This window comes from Polyodon spathula, chromosome 24, assembly GCF_017654505.1.
Source record: "Polyodon spathula isolate WHYD16114869_AA chromosome 24, ASM1765450v1, whole genome shotgun sequence".
NCBI lineage: Eukaryota > Metazoa > Chordata > Actinopteri > Acipenseriformes > Polyodontidae > Polyodon > Polyodon spathula.
In genome coordinates this window covers 12,325,583-12,348,696 of record NC_054557.1, presented here as the reverse complement: position 1 = coordinate 12,348,696, position 23,114 = coordinate 12,325,583, and the positions used below count along the sequence as shown (strand labels likewise).

The following is a 23,114-nucleotide window of genomic DNA, read 5'->3' as shown; positions in this document are numbered from 1 at the left end:
AAACAATTAATTTACTGCTCCAATTGCTTGCGTTAGACAGATTTGTAATGAAGGTAATTAATCATATCATATCAATCAATCATCGTAATTAATCAACTCCAAAAACCACTTTTGTCAAATATGTGTTTGATTGTTTGTGCTATAAATATAAATTGTCGACTAGACATGGTTCTCAAATACACATAGCCTACCCAGCTTCCTTTGACCCAAAGACCAACACTCTTGAGATTAAACACATAGCAGAGTTAAGCTGCTGTAAATTCTTCAAATAAAGAATGAAGCTGCTTTATATAACAGAACATAAACACAAAAAAGAATACAAAAAAAGGAGTAATTACAATTAGTACCATCATATCATTAACTAATTTCAGTATACATTAATTAATGCTTATTGTTGTAGCTCTTAATACTGTCTCAAAGGGAAGCTGCAAGAAAGGCAGTCTTAATATTAATCTGGTTGGAAATGTACTGCCTATCAATTAATGGTGTTCTTTTGCAAGTTGAACATTTCTAGATGGGAATGCTTCATCAGAATTCCAAGCCTGTCAATTTCCTGAACCTTTTCAGTCAACTAGTCCCACAGTTACTTACCCTCTGATTTCTGCTTCTCAAGTGCTAATGGGCTCTTATAAAAGACTACCTGCTTGTGGTTCAGAGTTCTGTTGTGGGCAGGTCCCACCTGAGTGAACCGCAGCCTTTCAATGCCATCCTCCTTGAGTCATGAAACGGAGAGATCAAAAAGCGTTACAGTTAGCCGATGTGGGAATTTGACGCTGGTTGTACAGGGCATGATGCAGCATTGTAAGAGACGTAGGTCTCGCCATGTGTGATCCTCGTTGGAATGGAAGTAAGCTTCCTTTTACAACAAGTGAATAATTCCTTTTAATCTGCCGGGAGGATTGAGCGAGCCCTCAGTTCGGCATACAGATCTGTGGTATGGGTCAGAGAAAAGGTTAAAAGTGCATTTAGCATTTTGATTTCTCACTGTAGGAACCCCTCTTTTTACAGCACAGCTTTGCTTTGACCTTTACTTCCTATTCAGGGCTTAAGAAGTCAAGGTGCTGTCAATTCATACTGGTTTGTTGTTGTGTGGCTCTAGAGTTTATAGGATTTTCCCACAGTCAATGTGAATATAGTGGTTGAACTGCTCTACTGTACAGTAAAAATATGAATACCGCAGTGAACCAGTAGATAACTTAGCCTTTTGTGAAGAAGAGGAAGAGGCTTAAATCACTTTAGTTTTATTTACACAGAGCCCTTTGGTGGTCAGATGATGTATTGCAAGAAGGCGTCAAGAATTCATTTTCTGAACACTATTACTATTTTGGGTCTTGAGGTAGATGTTTACCTTTCAGATTTTTACAGCGCTTCCTGCATTGTTATAAACAGCAGATGATGAAAATGCACCAAACACCAAAAATATTAATTTCAGAATCCATCTTTGCGTCCCGTGTCAGAATTTATAATCATTGGTTGATTCATAGATTGACAAAAGTCAGCATTATGGGTTGTGATGTCACTTTAAGGGGTCAAAGGTTAAGCTATTCATTTTTCTGCTTGTCCCAAATAATCGTTTTGCATGAAACTTGGGTCACCTTTTAGATGTGCTTTTCATTGCAATCTCCCTCTGAAGGGATAGCTAAGCTTTAAATAAAAATAAATAAAATACAAAATTTGATCCTGTCTCTGTCATCAGAAAATGCACTCCAAACAAGATTTAATCAAGTATTGTCCTGGTTATTTTAACAAATGCCTGACATTTTGGATGTAAAGGTACTAAGCCCGCTATTTGTTTTTTGACTTACAACAGTGTAGCTTCAGTGCTTTCCCCCCAAAAGATCCTCAACAAAGGGCAAGGGTGCCGGACCATTGTTACCCACCCAAGCTATATAAACATATAATTTAATGTTCTGCATGATAACAACAATGGCAACAAACATGCATGTGATATTTGACTTAGATCCTGCGTGTAAAGCCCTGAGTGTGAAATTGAGTCAGAGAGAATATTCCTTTCTCAGCAGAATGTGTGCATCTATAACTGGGACTGCAAGAAACAATGAGCCTTGACTTTTTCAGAAAAGACAGGGCAGTAGTTCAGTTGTTAAGCCTGGCACGTGTTGCCTCAAACACTCTGCAAAACAAAACAGTTTGTTATCCCGGCAGGGTCCAGTTTGATTATTGGAGAATGGGTGCATTCTAGCACTTCCCACAGTCCCCCAAACAAGCATCTCAATCACTGTACAAAGGGATCAGATCTACTTTATTGAATAGCGTTAGAGCTTGTATTGCCTGATCTCATCAACAGGGGTCAACAGTTTCCGTTACAGTACATCACATAACACAACACTATACTGACCTGTGTCCGGTGCAGCGTGCAGGTGTGTCCAGTGTATTGTGCAGATGTGTCCAGTGCAATGTGCAGGTGTGTAGGTGTGTCCAGTGCAGTGTTTAAGGTCTACTATGATTTGGGCCACTGTATCACAACTGTTGCTTTGCACATGACTGCAGGTTCGATCTGTCAGGACCTGTTTGCAAACAAAGTTGTGCTTTGCCTTTACAGAAACACTTGATGGACACATTAATCAATGCAGTCACTGTGGTTGAATTTGCACCTATTATCTTCCCCTTTCAAAGTCAAATAAGTGCTCTGGTCTCCAATGGCACAGCATGTTCATTGAGGATAAAGCAATATAAACAAGAATAATGGATATGCAGGTGAGAAGAGGCTCTTCAGGGCTGTAGCTGGACCTTTGAATGCTAGTTCAGGAGAGGCCACCACACATACTGTACAGACCTGTCAATTAACAATTGAATTTACTGTTAAATCAATCTGGTTGCTTGAAGTCTGTGGGGGATGTCTGTCAAGAAAACAATACACGTGTTTGGTCTTTTACTGGAACAGCCTTTTCTGAACATGTATGTTTGATCTCTGTCCTACATACATGTGGTAACCAAAAGTTAGTGCATGTGTACTATACAGAATATAATATCTGTTGTTCTTAATTGAAACATTGAATACAAAGCCTCCAGTCTCACTGCATTGGTAAGCATGTCAACCAGGACTTTAAATAACGACGACTGGTTTCAAAGACCCTGATTAGCACTCCTGGACAACCTAATGTTTCCCTAGGTAAGAAAATCCAGAATTGGTCAAGTAGACACACTTTCACCTAACGCTGATGCCTTCTTGGTAGCAATCATTTGGGAATTGTAAGCAAAGCATGTATTTTATATTTAAAGAATATTTAAGGCGCTTGGCACACCTTACTGGGTTGGTGATTAAGAATATAATTGGACCCATTCATAAAACTGTAGTATTGTTTACAGCATGTTAGTCAAATAAAAACCACATTCAGCTACTGACAACATTTACAGAAAGAGTTTAGCCTAATATATTTTCAAATTAAATACTTCACCCTTGCATTACTGATCACTAATCTCTGAAAAAAGCTTGGAAAAGATGTCCATCAATACATACAGGCAGATAAACAGACTTAACTGGAAAACCCTGCAAATTACTCAATATGTGTCAACCTTGTTGTCCACACCTTATGCACTTGAATAGAGCCATTGTCTTTTAAAAGGAAAATGTACACAGTACTTTCACAGTAATACTGAAAACATATCATCAAGTGCCCCCACGTACAGTAAGATGCAATGATATGACAAGGATGGATTTATGCAGTCTTTCAGCATTCAGTTTGGTTTGAGTAAAAAAAACAGACATCTGGATTGACTGGTCTAGATGTCCTATACAATCCTGTCAATTTCCAGTTTTAAATTGCTCGCATTTTAACGAGATAGATACTGCTAGCTGTATAGCTATTAATGGATCACATGACATGCTTGCAGTAGCTGGAAATCATTACAGCATTGTCACTAATCCACTTCAATACTAAAAGCATACAAATGAAACACAAGGTCAAGATACTAAAGTAACAATCTGAGGTTAATGTTACCAAGGCAACCCCTAAAATGATGTCTCCTTCCCATTAGACAACAGTTGTAACCTTGGGCATTAGTATTAACTATAACTTCTTGGGAGCTTTACAGGTGTCATTCACAACAATTCAAATTTCATGGCCCTATATAAAGTACTGTACCAAATAAAGAGGCCATTCAATCACTTTAAAAAATATTTATTGAATTTAGAAAAACTATTTATCAGAAGAAAAGAAATAAACACCTGGTTTTAAAGAAATCACCCATATAAATGCTCCAATCAGCTTCATTTTGTCCCTTCAGTTGATATAAACAACAGCAAATCCAGAACAGGGGTCTTTGGCTACCTGGGTTATGCAAATAAATCGTCTAACAGGTCATTTGAGAGTCTCTTTAGTGTTTATGTCTTTAAATATTGAAAAAGCCAGGGACGAGACTTGTTCTAGTGATTGGAACAAGGGTGGTATTAAGACCTGACAGTTTCAATTAATTGACTAGAACCCATGTTCTTTTCAGTGAATCTGTTTATAATTTAAGAAATAAGAAGGACTCTCTCCACCCTTCCAAAACAAATGCTTTAACACAGTAACATGGAGGAATGCATAACAACCAGTTTTGGAATGTTGCTGAAGAATTCTCTCTCTCATAACTCACAAGAATGACAATATGTTTGATAGATTTTGTAAAAAGATACTAACCCCCCTTCTACTCACTATGATGTTTGCCAGATAGAACAAGTTATGAAAAGTTTAGACAAGTTATGAAAAACAATCTGTAATGACTGCTTGCAATTGAACATGTAGTGTTGTCATACCAAGAACCTTGTAAAGAGAGGCACATCACCCCAGAGAATTTATTTTTTGGTTTTAGTTGGAATACTGTATTTTGGCTTATGTTCTTTCTTTTTTTTAACTCTTTTAAAGTAACCTAATGCCACATATAAGTGGGACTTTTAGCAACTGCCCCTTTTTCAGTAAAATACACTGTAATGGATTACTGACCAAGAACTTCAATTGAAATGATGTGTTCAATTTAAGGTTTCTTTCTTTAGACTAAGGTAGCCAACATGGCTTTGTTGTAACAAATAAGATAAGGTAGCCATATATACCGATATATATATATAGATATTAATATATATATATATATATATATATATATATATATATAGATAGATAGATAGATAGATAGATAGATAGATAGATAGATAGATAGATATAGATATAGATATAGATATAGATATAGATATATACACACACACACACACACACATAACAGAATACAAAAAAATATCTTATAATAATACAACATTTTTAACTACATACTGATGACAAAATGATTTGTATACCCTCACAACTATACCTTCATTGGCACAGTACTCTGTTTAATGACAGCTTTTTGAGTTATGTTAAAGCTTGTGTGTGTGTGTGTGTGTGTGTGTGTGTGTAAGAATGTCAATAAGTTCTGTTGGATAAAGCTAATTTTTGACTGTGCTCTGTTCCAGGACCTGCAGCAATAAATCAGATGTGCACATTGTGTTTTCATCAATACTTCCAGCTGGCAGCAGACTGCACACATCTTCAGAGTGCCGTGTGGGTTCCCTTGAGGACACGGCCAGTGCAGGGCTGCAGGAGGCGGTGGTGTGCGTGTGTGTGTGTGCGTCTGCGTTAATGATCATGTTGTCTCTTTGGACCTGGATGTCTTCCTGTTGCGGATCCATTTGTCATTCTCTGATCTCCTTCCTCTTGTGATGTTTCTTCATCCTCTTCTTCTTCATGGTCACTCCTCTCATCACCGACCATCTAGATTGAGCAGAAAACATTGCCGTGATTAATAATGTTAATTTAATGCAAATGGAAGATCTGCAGGGGGCTCACAGTCATCATAGTGACGGTAATATAATTCAAACCTGCTAATAGGAACATAATTGTTTTTCATTCCAAAAGAGGCCCTGCCAGTATTCTCAAATGAATTGCCTGAAAGAAGCACACTTTCCCCCGTGTCCCAGAGCAACAAGTTAGAACGAAGCCCTTTCTAACGTCTTGGATACACACTGGGTGACAACCCCAATCACGAAAACGACTTGATCCAGGATGTTGAGCATACTCACTAACCCCTCCGCTCCACCCTGCACACTGTATAGAAGCATTGTGCAAATCTAATGGCTGACACATTGGCACAAGCGCATTCAATTTGGGTATTCACACTCTACACGCATCCATATTCAACTGCTTTCTTAAATGGAGTTTTGCACAATGATTGAAGCCGTTTCCCATCCTAGTGTGTGATTTCAAGAGAAGCCTGTTCTGGGGATTTTTTGGTTTCCTCGTTTTAGTAAAGGTTAGCTTTTTCTATTGTCTGTAAGGCGTTCTTTCTGACTATCAGCAAGCATCCAGAGGCAGGAGCCACGAACTACATACTGCCATTAATAAAATGCTCCCTTTTGATGGGTGCTGGCCCCCAACTAACTGTTCCCACGGTAACAAATGATTGACGTCTCAAGTGTTGCAATGCAGTATATTTGAATTACCTTTACCACTTCCATTGTGCTGTGTGTAAAACAGTATCATAATTACCAACACATGTTGTTTCATATGGCATGCCAGTTACATAAATGCAAGATGCAATGACTGCTGTGGGCAAATCCAGTAACATTTATTTACTTTGTCGACTCACTCGAGTCCCAAAGCCAGGTTTCTAGTCAAAAGCATATCCACTGCACCACCTATGGTACATATCAGAAATGACAGCTCTGTGCAATTGAAGTGCGTGTGTGTTTAAGCATTACATTAGAAACTGGAAGCTGTCCCAAATAGCCCTATTATATACACATGCAAGATATTTTTGTATCCAGATTTCTTGAAAACAGCAGCCTTTAGCCAGATTTACTGAAATATACAGTGCATGTTAACCGTGGTTTTGATGGTTCTCTTGATAAATTATTAAAAACACTTTTTTTTTTCCAGGTTTTAGGTTCTGAAAATATGATGCGTTTATAAGTCTGAATCTTTAAATCAGCATCCCATCTGAATTATAATTTATCACTGTGGGAATTTAAGCCTAGATGAATTTATCTCTGAAATGTAACATTGGGTATTAAGTTGTCAATGATTAAGTACCTAGATACATTAGAGAGTTAATTTACTTCTAAAGCCCAGTGATTGCATTTGGCAGTTTTCCAATTACTTTTTTTTAAAGAAACAAGCAACTTGGCAATTCCAGCGCAATTAGAAAATGTTAATTTACATGGTGCTGTTGAACAAGAATTAGAAAAAAGAAACGAGACATGTAGAGTACATCAGAAGCAGGTACAGATTGTTCGAATGTGAGCCTCCACACCTGCGGTTTCAAACCCAGCTCATGAACGCTGAGACAGGGTTTTAGGAGACATACAAATGTATGCAATACACAAGGCAAAATTTGATTTTGATTAATCACTGAACATGCGTTAATAAAATCACAATAATATTTTCTCAAATCCACTACAGACTACATTAAATCTGACTTAATTAATATGCCAAGGAAGTAATGTAAAGCCTTACAAGTACAAATCTATTTTTTTCTCATCTAGTAAGTGAAGTCATTAAAAAAAAAGTTTCTATATTATCTGCAGCTATAAGAAAATTTTTCTATTTGTATTTGTATTTTTTAAGGATCCAAGACTAATGTTCTAATGCATTCCAGGTTTATAACTATTTGAATGGGATGCATATGTAATTGGGCTTGAAAGATTAGCTTACCAAAAAGACAAATCTGATATCTCTCCAAGGCCAACTGCAGTTATTGTGAGCATTAGATGATTTCCAGTCTATATATCACAAACATGTTGCAGACATCTGAAAACGCAGCTCGCTGCTCGGTCCCCACAGAGTGGAAAAAAATAATCTGCTTTCCGTCACAGGGGCATAAAGGTGTGGTGCGAATCGGCTCATTTTGGCCCCCAAATGGAAAGAGGGTGGAAAGAAACCCCCCTGTATCAATTGTTTCATTCTGCTTGTCTGCTAAAATACTGCTGGATTGTTTTGTTTTAATCAAGCTAGGGTGTAAAAAAAATAAAAATAAAAAAACAACCACCTAAGAAAAAGGCATCTGGGGAACATATGGGTTTCACTGCACCCTGTTCAAGAACTCCAGTTCAAAATAAAGTTGTTCACAGGTAACAATGGTTACCAACCTGTGGACTAAACCATTTATAATCATGGGCGGTCTGTTGTCCTGCCAATTTAGTAGAAACACATCTTCAATCTATAAGATACTGGTGTTGCTGGCTACGGCCTTCCAACCTGCTTTCCATCATTGTTTATTTCAAATGTCATCCATGTCTTGTTCATGAGGTGTGATCATGAAATAAACATTTAGGATGGCAAAAACTCTTACATAAAAAGTATATTCTTGATTTTCTTCTTTGGTTCAATGAATAATGTAAGAAAATATCAGGAATATCAATGTAAGACGATATCAGGAATATCACGTTGACCAAGCTTCAACACTTCCAACACAAATAGCTTTATTCATAATTCACTTGGGTGGAACGAAGGGTAATTGATCTAGGGACCTAAATCCTTTTTCAAGTGTGAATTGTTCACCAAAATTGTAGTTTCAAAGCACTTTTGAAAAAGGTTAAGTTTTCCTGTCAGAGTATTTTGTTGTAAAAAGTTTTCCAGTTTTGCAGTCCAGCTGTTTTTCCTGCCAAATCTACCACCGTTATTGAAAACAGGCAGCACATGCAATCCAGCTGAAGTCATCCAAACTCAAAGGGATTCGAAGCACCACTGACCCCTAAAACCACACTCGGATGCGGACTAGGCAAGCTGTAGTCTATGAAATCTGAAAAACATGCCAAGCTTCAGACAAGCGGCTGGTACTGCTTTAATAAATCTCTATTTTACACCTTCAGTAATTTTAACCTATTACAGTGCTAATTATGTTTTAACAAGGCCTTTATACAAGAACAATCTTTCCAGGTGTCAGTCACCTTTCCTGGTTTCTGTTATACCTTGTTAAAACTGAATGTGATATGAGAGGGGCTGTGAATGGAAAGTACAAAAGAAGGGGGGGGGGGGGGGGTGGGGTCTATAATGGGTGTATTTAGTTCTAATTACTTCCCCTTTTCTGATGCAAAGTTGCCAACCTGCCCCATCCCTTTTTGTACCACACGTTTGTATTTAACTGTTTGTTGTGTATTCTTTAAATACAACCACCGAGCAACCCACAAGTGTAACTGTATGAACTGCTTATTTACCATTCCCTACAACACTGGAAAAAAAAAAAAAAACAAGTGTACTTGGAGACAGCTCAGGTCTGTTCTCTCCTTTACATTCCATGTGCCCTGTGCTTCTCACGTACATATATATTCTGATAAGCAGGTAATACAGTACAGTACCTAATTGAACGCTATCAGTACATTGTGGAGTCCAATTAAAGCATTACATCCGCTTTCCGGTCATTTCACAAGGTCACTGACTATTAGGCTACTTACATTTCCAAAGATAAATTTTTTCACCATGCGTAGTATCAGACACGTCCAGAATATGTGTAGCATCTGCAGAACTATGAGCATCGCATTGAAGAAATAATATCCAAAGAAAGGAGGGAAGAAAAGTATTGGGTAAAACCAGGTGCAGTGGATAATCCTAAATGGGGAAAAAAAAACAAGAACAAAAATACATTAAGATTTTGCAACAGGTGTAACATGAATGCAGCCTATTGCACAGTCTACTATTTATCTTTCAAATAATTAATTATGGGTCCTTCTACAGGAGTGCTCAAAGAGCAAGTTGTGTATTATTGAGGTTTAAATAGTCAACAGCATAATGTTGCTACTGCCAGTGCAGCAGCACTACTTAAAATACATCCTCAGGGAATGCAGCAGAAAGGCCAAGCGGCATATTAAAAAATTCCTATTTTTTTTTTTCTTTACCATTGATCCCTGCATTTTTCAAAGCATTAACACATTCATGTTAATAGAGGCAGTCAAACATTGTTTCACTGCGCGCTTCATTCGGTCAGAATGCGGTAGTTAAAATCGAAAGGTCAAGCAATATGCTTTGTTGAAGGGATATTTCCGAATTAGCTGATGAATAAGTCAGTATGCCATTTGTCTATACAGGGTGATCTATCTGACGTTAGCTGTGTATTATATGGGGTTATGTAGTTTGCAGGGTTTTTTTTTTTTATTTTTTTATTTTTTTTTGGTGAATTTCAGAATGCTACTGGGTATGCTTCACATTTGGAACACAATTATCTTAACTGAAATTGGTTCTGTAACCCTTAAATTAGCTGCATATCAACGTTTAATGTCATATACTGTAGATACTATCATAGATACTAATTGTAGCCGATTGTGGGTAAGAGAGGTGGGGAAGCATATTAGTGTTACGCTGTGCATTGAAACCCATAGGTGAATGAGAAGGTCTGTGCAACACTGATATGCTTCCTCACCTCAGTTCCCCACAGGGACAGTACGATCCTCACAATGACATGTTAAGATTGAGACTTAATAAATAGGTTGATGGGGCAAAACAACTGTATGACTTTTTCTTTACAGCAGTGATGTGCAACTATAGCATCAAATGATATCCCTAGTTATGTATGAGCTAGCTCACAAGTGTCCTTAAAACATTCAAAAGAAAAAGGTAGCACTTTACTGTATATTAACAGTGCAGCAATCAGTAATCTGTTAACTGCTGTATTATTTGGTGTCTCAATCTTAAAATGAACTCAATTATAACTAGTTACCTCATTAATTACTGGCAATTGTGTCACAGTTAATATAATACATGATCCAAAAAAATTATTGTCAGTCAGTAAAAATGAAGAATCAGTAATAATAATAATAATAATTGAAATATCTTTCTTACCAAAAAGGGAAGATGACCAGCCTGGTGATGATGAACACAATTGAAAATACCACAAACAGGCTGTTGCAGATCGTTGTAAATCCAGCGTAATTAAACATCTTTGCAGACTAGGAAAAGAAAAAGAAAACAATTCCATTTAAATGATATCTACACAAACCTGTATTTTTCATACCCTAACGGTATTCTCCTATGCAACATGAATCTTGATAAATGGGGTGCATGGATATATCACCTATGTCTGCCTTTAGGCTGCATGTCACGTGCCAAGTTTTAATTGATTGCAGGAATTGCTGACAGCTGTGAGAGATGGGTCTTAGGTGGTGGTGTGGAGGAAGAGCCTCCTCAAGTCATGTGATCCCAGGAGCTCTAAACCCGAGCTAAAATCTACATTCCATCCACGGAACACAGGGGCTGACATCACTCAACTACCGAAGAGTCACAGAACACTGAGTTTGATTAATGTTATTTACTCTATTTTCATTAATGTTACAAAATGAGAACAAAAATGACTTGTTAAATGGATACTTCATTGATAATCATATTATGTGCATCTGTATCAGTCTATCTAGAACATTGTCTGCTGTGCTTACTAACAGCTCAAATAGATGTTCAAGTACCCCTAGATATGAAGTACCTCTTTAAAGATACTAAACTACTCAGGTGTTGAATAATAGGTGAAATTAGTGTCCTGCAGAAAGGTGTAATATGTCAAATATTTACCAGGGAGCTAGAATTAAACACACATGCTGGTCTTAAGCTGCAAAATAAGCCAGAGTTATTCAGTGAAACAGCCATTAATGCATGGAGCTCATCATTCTGCCCTTTGGTAATAGTTGGCATTTGAGATGTAACAGGACTTTAATGACAATTTTGAAACTATCAACTTTACATAACAGTGACACTCCCCCCCCCCCCACATGCCTAGAACATACAGCAGAATGAATTACTCAGTCCAATGCTATCTTTGGCGTGGGAAAGGAGTAAGTAAATTGTGTCAGCTTTTAACACTTAACACCAACTCTACCAACCTCCAATAAAACATCAGAGGTGTCGTGGATGAGCATGACCAGCGTTCCCACTCGGATGTAATTGCAACACCAGGAAAAGGCCAGTAAATTAAGCGTTGCTAAATGGTGGATGATTTGCTCCTTAAAGTCCTGGTAGTTATAGAAAAAAAAAAAAAAAAACACAGAAAAAACAGATTAACTGACAAGCAATCCACAAAACCCACACCAACTAAAAATTCATGAAGGGGGAATTATTGGTTATGTGGGTGATTGATTGATCAGCACAGTACTATTACAATTCCCTTACACTGAGTCAGATTGTTGATCTGAGAATCTCCCTCAGTAACAATCTTCTCATTAATTTCCTGATTACAAACTGCAAGGCTCTATGCAAATGATTCGAAATTCCCTGAAGTACCATTTGCTGAACACATGTTACCAGCAATGGAATTGATTTGAAACAAATAGTGCTGACAGTAAAACAATGGAAACCATTTGGTAATATAATGCATTGTTATTTGGCAGTGACTTGTGTGACATGATATATTGCTGTATCTAAGCACTGCTAAGATATGAAAATGTTAAGACTTCAACCATTCAAACTGCTCTTGTGTTTCCACAGCACTGGCCATTGAGGTGCCAATGCAGAGCCAGATCATGTGGTTGTGCAAAGCTTAATGGAAAGATTTCTTTTAACAGGCATTGCATTATTAAGTACAGGGTACTCCTTAGCTATAATACAATTGCATTATTTTGAATGCACAAAAAAACACTACTGCTAAGAAAAATATTAAACAAATCAAGAAACTGCATAAGAGAAGTACAATGCATTTCTAGTGTACTTGCCTTTCTTTTGACATCAAACGCAACACTGAACAGCAACGAGCAATAAAAACTCATCTCAATTATGTAATACCAGTACTGCGAATCCAACAACGTCTGAGGGAAGAGAGGGGAAGCAATTCAATATCAAATACAATTTAAAAAAATAATTTTAGCACCAACCTGTAATGTGCAGAAGTGTGGCATTTTAAACTACTGACAACTTTAGCCACAAGCTTGTACATGCCATGACCAGACATAACCTGTGCTATATCCATAGGAGGAAATACCACATTTCTATAATGATCCAATGAAAAAAAGATACAATAAAATAATTGGCTGATGAGTAAGAGCAGCACTCTATAGACTATAGCCTATTGCACTAGAAATGAATGACTTATGACTTCATTTCTAATACTGGAGGAGGTTTTCTATCAAAATAAGAGATTTAACCTCATTGTTACTAATAGAATCAGCATTACATATTATTATTTAAAACAATTTTAGACAGTTACACTTTTTAAATGATAAATACTCAGATATTGCACATTTGAAGTACCTGCTTTGGAAATCCATTGAATATTTCCAGGGTATCTGTGAACCACGGTTTCTGTAGAGGACAGAACAATATACAGTACAGTAGAATATAATAATGAAAATAGTCACCTGCAAAAACTCAATCCTTAGGAATCTATTGTAGTTTATATTGATTTAAATCTCAAAACGACATGTTACTTTTAAGCGGGCTGGTAAATATAGATACACAACCCCCCCCCCCCCAATCAACATCAATCTCAAATTCACAAGAGAAATCAGTTATGATAGATTTAAAGTTTCTTTCATCTCTCAACGTGACCTATAAAAAGCAAGCGATCACCAAAGCAAAATCCTTCAGTTATCCTTTGGCACTTGTCTTTGTGACAGCTGTGTCAACCACTGGTACTGTGTTCAGTAACTACCAGCTAGTTATAGAAGATGAGTTCAGGATATACTCTTTCTTTCTAGTTGCCTGCTATAGATATGTGTAACCAGTTATTTCAGCCAAGAAGTCTTTTTAGAAGTAAAAGCGAGTGTCATCTAGTGGTCTGCCACTTTGCAAAACAAGTTTCTTTCAGTTGTGCATCTCCACTGGATGGTGCTGGAGCTTACTAATATAAAGACACTTTGGTTCATCTAGCCTACATTACAAATGTCTACGACAGACAACTAGAACACAAGAGCATCCCCTGAACTTTGGAACCTTCCAGAAAAAGCAAGTCATTGTAATAAGAACCACAGTAAGTAACTTCATTCATCATAGGTAAGGGAATAGTCAAGCTGCTTTACATACTAGATACTAGCTTTTACACTGAGCAAGTCACATACATCAAAAACCTGTTCAATCTATCTTCAAAACCAGTTACTTGTTGATGACAAGCCACTAATGAATGTTAAATGGGTAGCCATTTATCAAAGGGGTTTGTGCACTGCGTGGCTCCTGAGAGAGCAAGTGAATGAAGGTTGAGTTTGTCAGAGGAGGGGAGATGGTAAATAGAGATCCCTCTAGCAGTACAGCTATTCCTCTTCAAACCTTATGAAAGTAAATTGTCAGCAACCTGCATTCCTCAGACTGTTCAACATTAGCACTAAGGGTAATTGCCCTTCACCTTGTACACAAAAGGGTATTGTTTTATACAGGAGCTCCATATAATAAATGGGTCTGGACAAGGCATGCCATGTTCTCTGTTAACCACAGTATACGCTGAATTTGTTCTATGGGAATTCTGTGAACAGTACAATACCCAACAAAGTTACTCTATCTGAAATTTGTACCAACACTTTTGCTGTCTAAAAATGAATCCCTGTACAGTCAGGCAGATTCCTAATCTGATCACATTTCGATATACCAGCCAGCTTTCTGGTAAAGTTGTTAGACCTGTTATCCATACAAGTTCTAGAATTATTTTTTTTCCCACCATGGAGTTCTTAAAAGTTCAAAAGCATATCAAATGTGCTTGAGAATTTACTTAGGAAACAAAAGAAAGGAGTATGTCTAATACAGTATCATAAGACAGCAGGACTCAATAACTTCCATTTTGTAAAGGTATCCTGGGCGTGTATCCATATACATACATTATATATTACATTATGACTCACTCACTCTCTCTCTCTCTCTATATATATATATATGTGTGTGTGTGTGTGCGTATACACACACACACATATATATATATATATATATATATATATATATATATATATATAGAGAGAGAGAGAGAGAGAGAGAGAGAGAGAGAGAGAGAGAGAGAGAGTGAGTGAGTCAGCCTAGCCTACTTACATCGTACAGAGCTGCAAAGCCTCCAATAAATGCTGAGAGATAAAACACAAATCTCCAACTGCAAACAAAAAGAGAGCAAAAAATATATATTAAAAGAGTTACTTGTTTGAAAGATTTGTGTCAGTTATATGTCAATGGACATGAGGCAGACATGTTCAATATATCTGGGTAACATGTAGGAGTGGTGAACATATTGGGTTTCTTTCTTACCAAGCCTCCCCGAACTTTTTCAGTACACTTGGTCTCTCCTGGTTGCGCCTTCTTCGAAACCATCTTTCCACCTTTCGCACAGTCCAGTTGCACTTTTTTGCCAAACCTTCTACATCTGACTGTGGAAGGCAAAAAAGCACCACAGAATAGCATAGAAGTGTGTATTTGTTTAATTGAAAGCCTTTCATATGGTAAGAGCATTTCATTGCACTGCAAAAAGGTTCAATAAGCCATTCAGTGAGTAGTTGTATTATTGTGTGTGCGGCTACATGCTTTATTATAATTTAGCAGCACTCTCAAACCTTACTGAATACAAGACTTTAATGAGGTATTACACCTAAATATAAACGTCTTAATTATATACGTTTTTTAAATTATGGCAAATTAAATTCTAATCTCCAGATGTTTTTTTATAAGTCAGTTTGTGCATTTGATTATGGTAGAATCAAACCAAAATACATCGACTACATATTGAGTGGTATGACCTTCGTTATAATAGTTATTGAAAAGAATCTCCTAGGCCTGTCAGGTTCCTCAGATTGACTGATATTACAGTGAGAAACACCTGAAGAATGTTCCACTTACCTGTGATGGATTCTTCAAGCTGGTGATGAAATATTTCTCTAGGATTATGTTCTCCGAAGCCTTCAGTCTAACAGTGTCCCGGAGTCCGAAGATTTTTTTTGCTATATGTGTCGCTATAAACCTGTATGATGAAAAGAAACTACATCTTAAAATACACAGGCAACAGGTTTTATATTGCAAAACAATACAGGGTCTGTAGTAAATAAAGCAAAATAATACAGGGTTTTTATACACATCACTTTGTTTATTTGATGGCAGTGTTCCAATCTTTATGGACGTTTTAGAAAATTGCCTATAATATTCAAGTGGTTACCATTGGATTGCATGTTGCATTTGTCTCTCACAACATGGACGCATTTCACTAAACAGCAAGTTGGCATTAGCCATTGTTCGTTTATCTTGTTAATGAAAGGACAATGCACATGTTAACATATCAAAAGTATACTGAGCATCAAAAGAAACTTATATATCACTTATATTTGAGCATCAAAAGAAATGTATCACTGAGATTTGAGCATTGAACAAATTTCTCACTTATATTTGGATAAAATTCATTAGATGTGATGGAAAAATGACAAACTGTTTTAGAGCAGGTGCAGTGACTTTTTATTGTGCTGATTAGCAACTGACATCATGAAGATACTGCAAAATGATTTGTCAATCTTGGGCAGGTGTTGTGACTCTTGATCTCCCAGTTAGTGGCCTGTCATTGACAAGGTATGTCTGGTTACACCATCTCACCAGGTTTGAAATTCCTGCCTGTGGACACCCAAGACGGTGAGCCATAGTATGCTGCCCTAGTCCAGCCTCCAACATGCCGATTGCACGAAGGCGCTGCTCTCTTGACAGACGTGGCATATTGTTTTTTTATTTGTGATTTTTTATATTGCTTTTATTCAAGCTTGCAATTCAACAGCTGAAATCACTCCATAGCCAGTGTCCAATCAACTGTCTCACTAATTAAATAATTAAGTGCATATGCTTCAGTCATAGTCACTCAAGCATGTCATTGTCAAGGATGAATGATCAAGTGATTAAAAAGAAAACAAAACATTTTATCAATGTCCATCATTTATATACCTTTTTTTTTCCCCAACAAATTTGCTACAATAGTGAGAAGTTTCTTTTGGTGCTCGGTTTATAATACTATAGTAATACTTATCAATTTATTGAATGTATTAATCCAGATGTGTTTAAAGTTGTACTGGTTGGTAAGTGAACTTGAATGGGGGAGTGAGGTGCAAATATTCTCCATTCTAGCAGCTTACCTTTCAAAGATATATCTGATCACCATAAAAGCTACAGCATAAGGCACTATGATGAACAGATGTGAAACTTTGGCAAAGACGAGTCCATCTTTGTCTTCAAAATCTGTCCAGGTCAGGTTACCAGGAAACCACAGCCGGTCCCACCAAAAATAGTCACTTATAGTCTGTAACATCCTAAAACAATTGGAAAACCAAACTTGGGTAAATAAATGTGTTGAAGTGGATATTTTGGCCAGCACTGAAGCAAAGCCCTGTCCTTGCATGTGTTTGCAGGTTCAATGATCCAAGTACAATATTGTTACCTGCACTTGGAATAAAGTCTGGGTGAAGAAGTAATAACGCAAGTTACCCAAGGTCAGCAAGCTAACCAGAAAGTAAAGAGAGTACACGATGAAATCTAGTGACAAATATTGAGCCTAAACATACACATGATAAGACTGCCAGTAATGCAAAGGCCAGCTTACATACAGTATTCTTCACACTGCAATTACAGAAATGGATGTGATGCAAGGGAACTATAAATGACAACACATTGTTGTGCAGTTTTCCAAATTGCCCATCAGGATGTAATTTTTGCAGACATCCACACATTGTTATTGGCTGCTCAGCTTGGTCCAACACAAAGTCTTCCAAGATATTTTCACCATGTTCTTTCTATGCTGTTATTGGTGGTATTAAGTTACAATGGTATGAACAGTATAAAGTGGGTTCAACGCTTCAAAACTGGCTAATGATTGCAAGCAGAATTCCAGTAACTCCAGGTATTCATTTAAAAACCTGGCTAATGACTTGCTAGTTCAAAACAGCCAGACCAACATTTAGGCACCATCAGCTTGTGGTTTAACAGCAATTGTATGCCAGTATTTGTCATATAAATGATTACATTTATAGGATACTAATTTCAACTTGTATAACCTATATCCTCCTGCTTAAACAGAAGCCTGTCCAAACCGCGGTGTGTGAGGAAGTGTTCTCTGTCGAGGTGGGGGTCCTGCACCACCACTGCAGCCAAAAGCCACGCCAACATTGAGTCATGGGTACGGACATAACTGGAGTGTGCACTCATGAGCAGATGCTAAGCAATTCTACTGTGAGTCGGCCACACAGATAAGCATCTGGAATCGTTCAATATGAAATGGTGGGTGCATAACTAACATTGCATAAAGGACACAGTTGTATTCATATTTAAAAGTTATTTTATTCTTATTTTTAAAAACATCACATAATGTAGTAAATGCTTTTCATATTTCTCCTGGTATAATGTTATAAAATGCCCCTCTATATACACACATTTTCATTTAAAAAAAAAAGTATCATCTTTGCTTTTTTTTTTTTTATGTACATTTTATGTACTTCTCATGTTAAAATCAAGTGGAAAAAGTTTAAAATGAATCACATCCAAAAATCAAAAGGGAAGGTGGGCATTGCAGAGGTTAATAGGGAGGGGAACAAGTGGAAAAACCTTAAAGAAAGGAAATCTTCAGTTATGATAGTGAAGTAAAATCCATGGCTAATATGTAATCCACCTCCCCTATCACATTACTCCTGAAGTTGATCCAGCAGAAGCTGACAAATGAAAAGTTTGCCTTTCCCATCAACCTCAATGTAAACAGAAGGCTCTTCAGGTGAAGTCATGGCAATGATGAACAGTATAGATGATACGGTGAATGTGAACACATTATACATGCACTCAATAAAAAGTGTTTTCCCATCTGTAAAACTGCCAGGCGCTGTATCCATTAAACACATGCAAGAGTCACATGTTCTGGTCTCCTTCAGTTTGTGTTAGTATGCATGAGGTCACTGCAGGAAACTAGGCTTTCTGAACATGACATTATTTCCAAAACAATATGCTTTACAACACACGTGGAACAAGTTACTGTGCAGGCATAAGAAACCGTTACCAAACAGAAGTCACCTTCCGTTCCACAGTCAACAGTGTTATAGGGAATGTTGGAGTCTGTCCCCGCCAAGAAAAACCCAACAAAAAATGACAGCCTAAGTAGCTCCTGAAATCTGAAAACATGACATAGTATTAATCACTGCTGTTAATACCACTGTTAAGGAAACTGTTATAGTCCACGGTTAAAAAGTGTTATGGTATGTGCATAACCTTATGCCACATACTTCTTTGTAGAACAAACTGATGAGTATCTTTTTTTCTATTTATTAAGCTAATAAAAAGCACAGTGCAATATTTAAATATTTATGGGGACAACAGAGTGATCAAATTGCATGATTTTGGTAGAAGACATTGTTTTATAGAAAAGAATCAAATGCAAAACCACAGCTATGACCAGGAATGTTTCGTTTGGTTTATATAGGTAACAGTAAAGTAAATAACAAACCATGTAAAAATGCAGCACAACCTGTTCTGTCTAGTGGGCAGAAGCCTAGATAATCCTGTTCTGTATCAATTGTAGTTTCTTAGTGACAAAAAAGGCTGCTAAATAAATTGACACAATAGTCTAACAAAAGGAAAGCATGCAATATACAAAAGAGCCATACAGGCAAATGAATGGAATTTGACCTCTATCTAGGAATAGCAATAAATATTAATATTCCCAAAAGTGATTAGCATTGCATGTTAGTTAGTGGACCTTACGTCCTTTTTTTTATGACCTTGTCTGCCATTTAAGTTTCTGGAGACCATCACAGCCTACAGTAAAATGTGGAGGTAGAAACATTGGGTTGTGAGATCTCTTATTCAGAGGCTGGCAATAAACTGAAGTACTGATAAGTATCAAGAGGCACCTGTATTTGTGTAGAAGGAGAATAACATAACCCATACCAACCTGTACTGTACCACATGAACCCTCAAGGGCTCTGCCCCCTTGATTTCTGTCTCCTTTGCAGAAGAGATTTTAAGCTCAAGGGCACTCAGAAGGTTAGCCTAGAAAGGGGCTTTAAATCTGAACAAAAATAAAACATCCCAGGACACACAGTGCAAGAATAATGATTAAATAGTTAATGTGAAAAAATGAACAGTGGTGATAAAACAAGGAATTACTAAGCACCTGTCATTAACAGTTCTCAAACATAGTTAATTATTTTATGGGACAATTATAAAATGTGATAAAGTCACATGACATGACCACAATATTGCAGTCATACATTAGTAGGCCAGGAGTCAGAGGGATAATGTTACAGTCTGCCTGAGGATTTGAAGGAGAGACGTGGATTAAATAAAGCTTGTAGCTCCCCTCCCATTACTAAAACACATTAACTTATTTTTTAAATGGTTGAAATTGGCCGATACCAATTTTTAGACTGTGCGTAACACAAACCCCTTCTAAATGGACTTTTGATAAAAGGTGTAAATGTATTGATGCTGCCTTGTGGGGTTCAAACTGCAATTTGTTTTAGCCATGACAAATAAAAGCAAAGGTCTTCATACATCATTGATAGAGGGAGTCAACACATTTGCACAATACAGGTGCGGCAAGTAAACATTACAGGAATAATTGTATTGTAACTGCACTAGCTGTTAAATCTCTGTTCATAGCAAGTGGTTCCCAATTTTACCTTCATTTATTATTGAACATAATGCTGACTTTTATGCTGAGCGACGAACACACAAGCTGGGCACTTGAATATACTGGAGACAGAGAAGCATTAAACAGCGTCGAAGGCATTGGAAAACCCCCAGCACAAAGCCTTCTTCATTTTTTATATTTGCAATAAAGGGAGGGCATAAAAGGGCTATATTTGTATTGCACTGCAATAACAGTTATAGAAGTGTAATGTTTTAATAAAATATTATCCCATTAGACATACATAAGACAGCACATCAGTACATTAAATGTATTTTTTATTAAAAAAAGAAAATTCATAACTAATAGGATTTTGTAGCCTCTCGTTAATAACGCAATGGCTTATAGGCAATGTCAAAGTAGATTCTTAATAGTTCTAGAACTGATGTGAGATCATTTCCATATAGTAGTGTAACAGTAACTAGGTTTTCATGTCTTAATATGAGCATTTATAATTCAACATACATTTTTTTACAACAGAAATACCGGTGTGTGTAGATTAGAACTGCTTTTCAAAAGATTAAAAACCACAGCTTTAGTTAGAAAGGTGAATGCTGATGTTTACTTTTCAGGCATGGTGTTCTGTATCAGAAGTCATGGCAACCTGGCATCCAAACTAAAGCCCTGTAACATTTATATGTACGAGGAAACAGAAAGCAGTGTTTGTAAACTGACCTATTTCAATCGGATTAGATATTATTGGTTTCAAAAACTGAAAAAAAAAGTACCTTGTAATGAAAAGAATGATTAAAAAAATGGGGCAATCCTTTTTCTAAAACAATGAAAAACAGGAATGCTGCTTTTAGTCTCTAAAACATATTACTTTAAACCTGACATGTCTTGTAATTAGTATGTAGCCCTTCCAAAAAATACAGAACAATAATAGTCATGTGTTACTGCTTGTAATGGGTGAGCTTTGGTTCACAGAATCTTGGCAAGGTGCTTTTAAAGTGGTAGAAACAGATTAATGACTCACAACACCTGTACTATCCTTACAATACAGTTGTAGCTTTAAACATTGTGTTTCTTTCTTTGCAGGGATTCATCTTAATCTATATACAGACTTTCAATTCGTATTTATACTGTAAAATGCAAGGCAGTATCAAACACCTGTCTCTCCATGATGATGAATCACAGTGCATTAAAAGCTGTGAGCCCAATAGGAAAGCTTTGCCAGTTTTCTTACTGAACCACATGCCCTGATGAACAAAACATTCAACGAAATGGACATAAAATCACTTATGAGCGGCGAATATTCCATGTGCTCTTACTCTACAAATCAAGGTGATTTCAGCAGCAGTCAAACAACGTTAGTTAGTCTTACTTCACACTACACCGAAAAGCCTCCCACCAGAAAACTTCACAGTTGATCATTACAGAATGATAATAAAAATAAAGTGTTACCTTTTCAATTGCTATTTCTGATGTGAGCAGGAAACCTCCCAATCCAAAGCAGGTTTTTAAACATGTACTCTGCGAGTAGCCACGGGAAGCACTGAAACCATGGCTGCTGTACACACCTGGAGCACTCACTCGTTTTTCTTTGAAATTCTTTAGGGTCACACCCTGCTGAGTCACAATTCGCGTTTTTCAGGTTAGTATCACAGTGACGTTTAAGCTCTCTCATTTCACAGTATACCTTGAGGGCAGTACCAGGAGTTCTGTATACATTAAGTATATAAAGACATTCAATATTTAGAAAGGCAAACCTTTAGATAACAATGAGATGGCAGTAGTGTGACTAAAAAAAATAAAATAAAAAAAAGGTTTACTTCCTAGTCATATCAACAAAATCATTTTTGTGGGTTTTGTGTCAAGCTTCACTTGATTTGTGAATGCTTGAAAGTAAGGTCAAATAGGTAAGACTTCCTGATTCTAAAAGACACAGAGCCCAACACCTATAAGGAATTTAAAAGCATTAAAAAGAAAGGATAGCGTGGTATGCATACAAAAAGAAAACTTGGTTTACATGAAAGACTGCTGTTGAGTTCCCAGTTGTACTTACTTTCATATAATTATGAGTACACTTTTTTCTAGTTAATTTGCACTGAATGACCTCTTATTATAAGCTTTTCTAAAACAACATTGTTAAAGCCACACAATGCGTTACAAATCATTCACAGAGCACAGTAACCCAACAAGCACCAGCTCTAACAAAACCCTGTGTTTATCATAGCACATGCAAGTTGACATTGATTTCAGTGCACTGTAATTTGCTAATTCATTAGCAGCTTTGGCAACCAAAGCCAATGGGGAAAGGTTTCTGATACAACAGAATAGCTGGCAGAAAACTAAGTTAATTAATCTCTTTCGGCTGTTTGCAACACTTGTTCTAATCAGTAGTGTCATCCATCACACACTCACACAATACTTCCCTGTGATGCTGTTGCCTGCACTAATTGGGGACAGAAAACATAAAAAGCTACCAAACATCAGCAAAGCTGTACTGAATGACCCTATGCGTATGCTTATTGTAACTTAACCCTGAACTAACAAGGAGGCAAGACTGATACCTTGATTAAAAAGCTACCCTGCATCATGCTTAACCAATGGATCTGAATTACTTACATTTA

The 23,114-nt window shown here is 37.0% G+C and overlaps 1 protein-coding gene across 1 annotated transcript; it reads right to left on the bottom strand.

Annotated features, from left to right (window-relative positions):
* Positions 1–5,197: 5,197 nt before the first annotated feature.
* LOC121299274 (ceramide synthase 2-like) lies at positions 5,198–22,091 on the bottom strand. The gene is made up of 11 exons (XM_041226944.1): positions 21,946–22,091; positions 17,009–17,182; positions 15,741–15,861; positions 15,156–15,274; positions 14,946–15,003; positions 13,188–13,238; positions 12,653–12,745; positions 11,828–11,956; positions 10,800–10,906; positions 9,419–9,572; positions 5,198–5,741 (listed from the first exon to the last, which is right to left on the bottom strand). The coding sequence occupies exons 2-11, from the start codon at positions 17,179–17,181 to the stop codon at positions 5,607–5,609; spliced, it is 1,140 nt and encodes a 379-aa protein (XP_041082878.1). The 5' UTR covers position 17,182; positions 21,946–22,091; the 3' UTR covers positions 5,198–5,606.
* Positions 22,092–23,114: the final 1,023 nt, after the last annotated feature.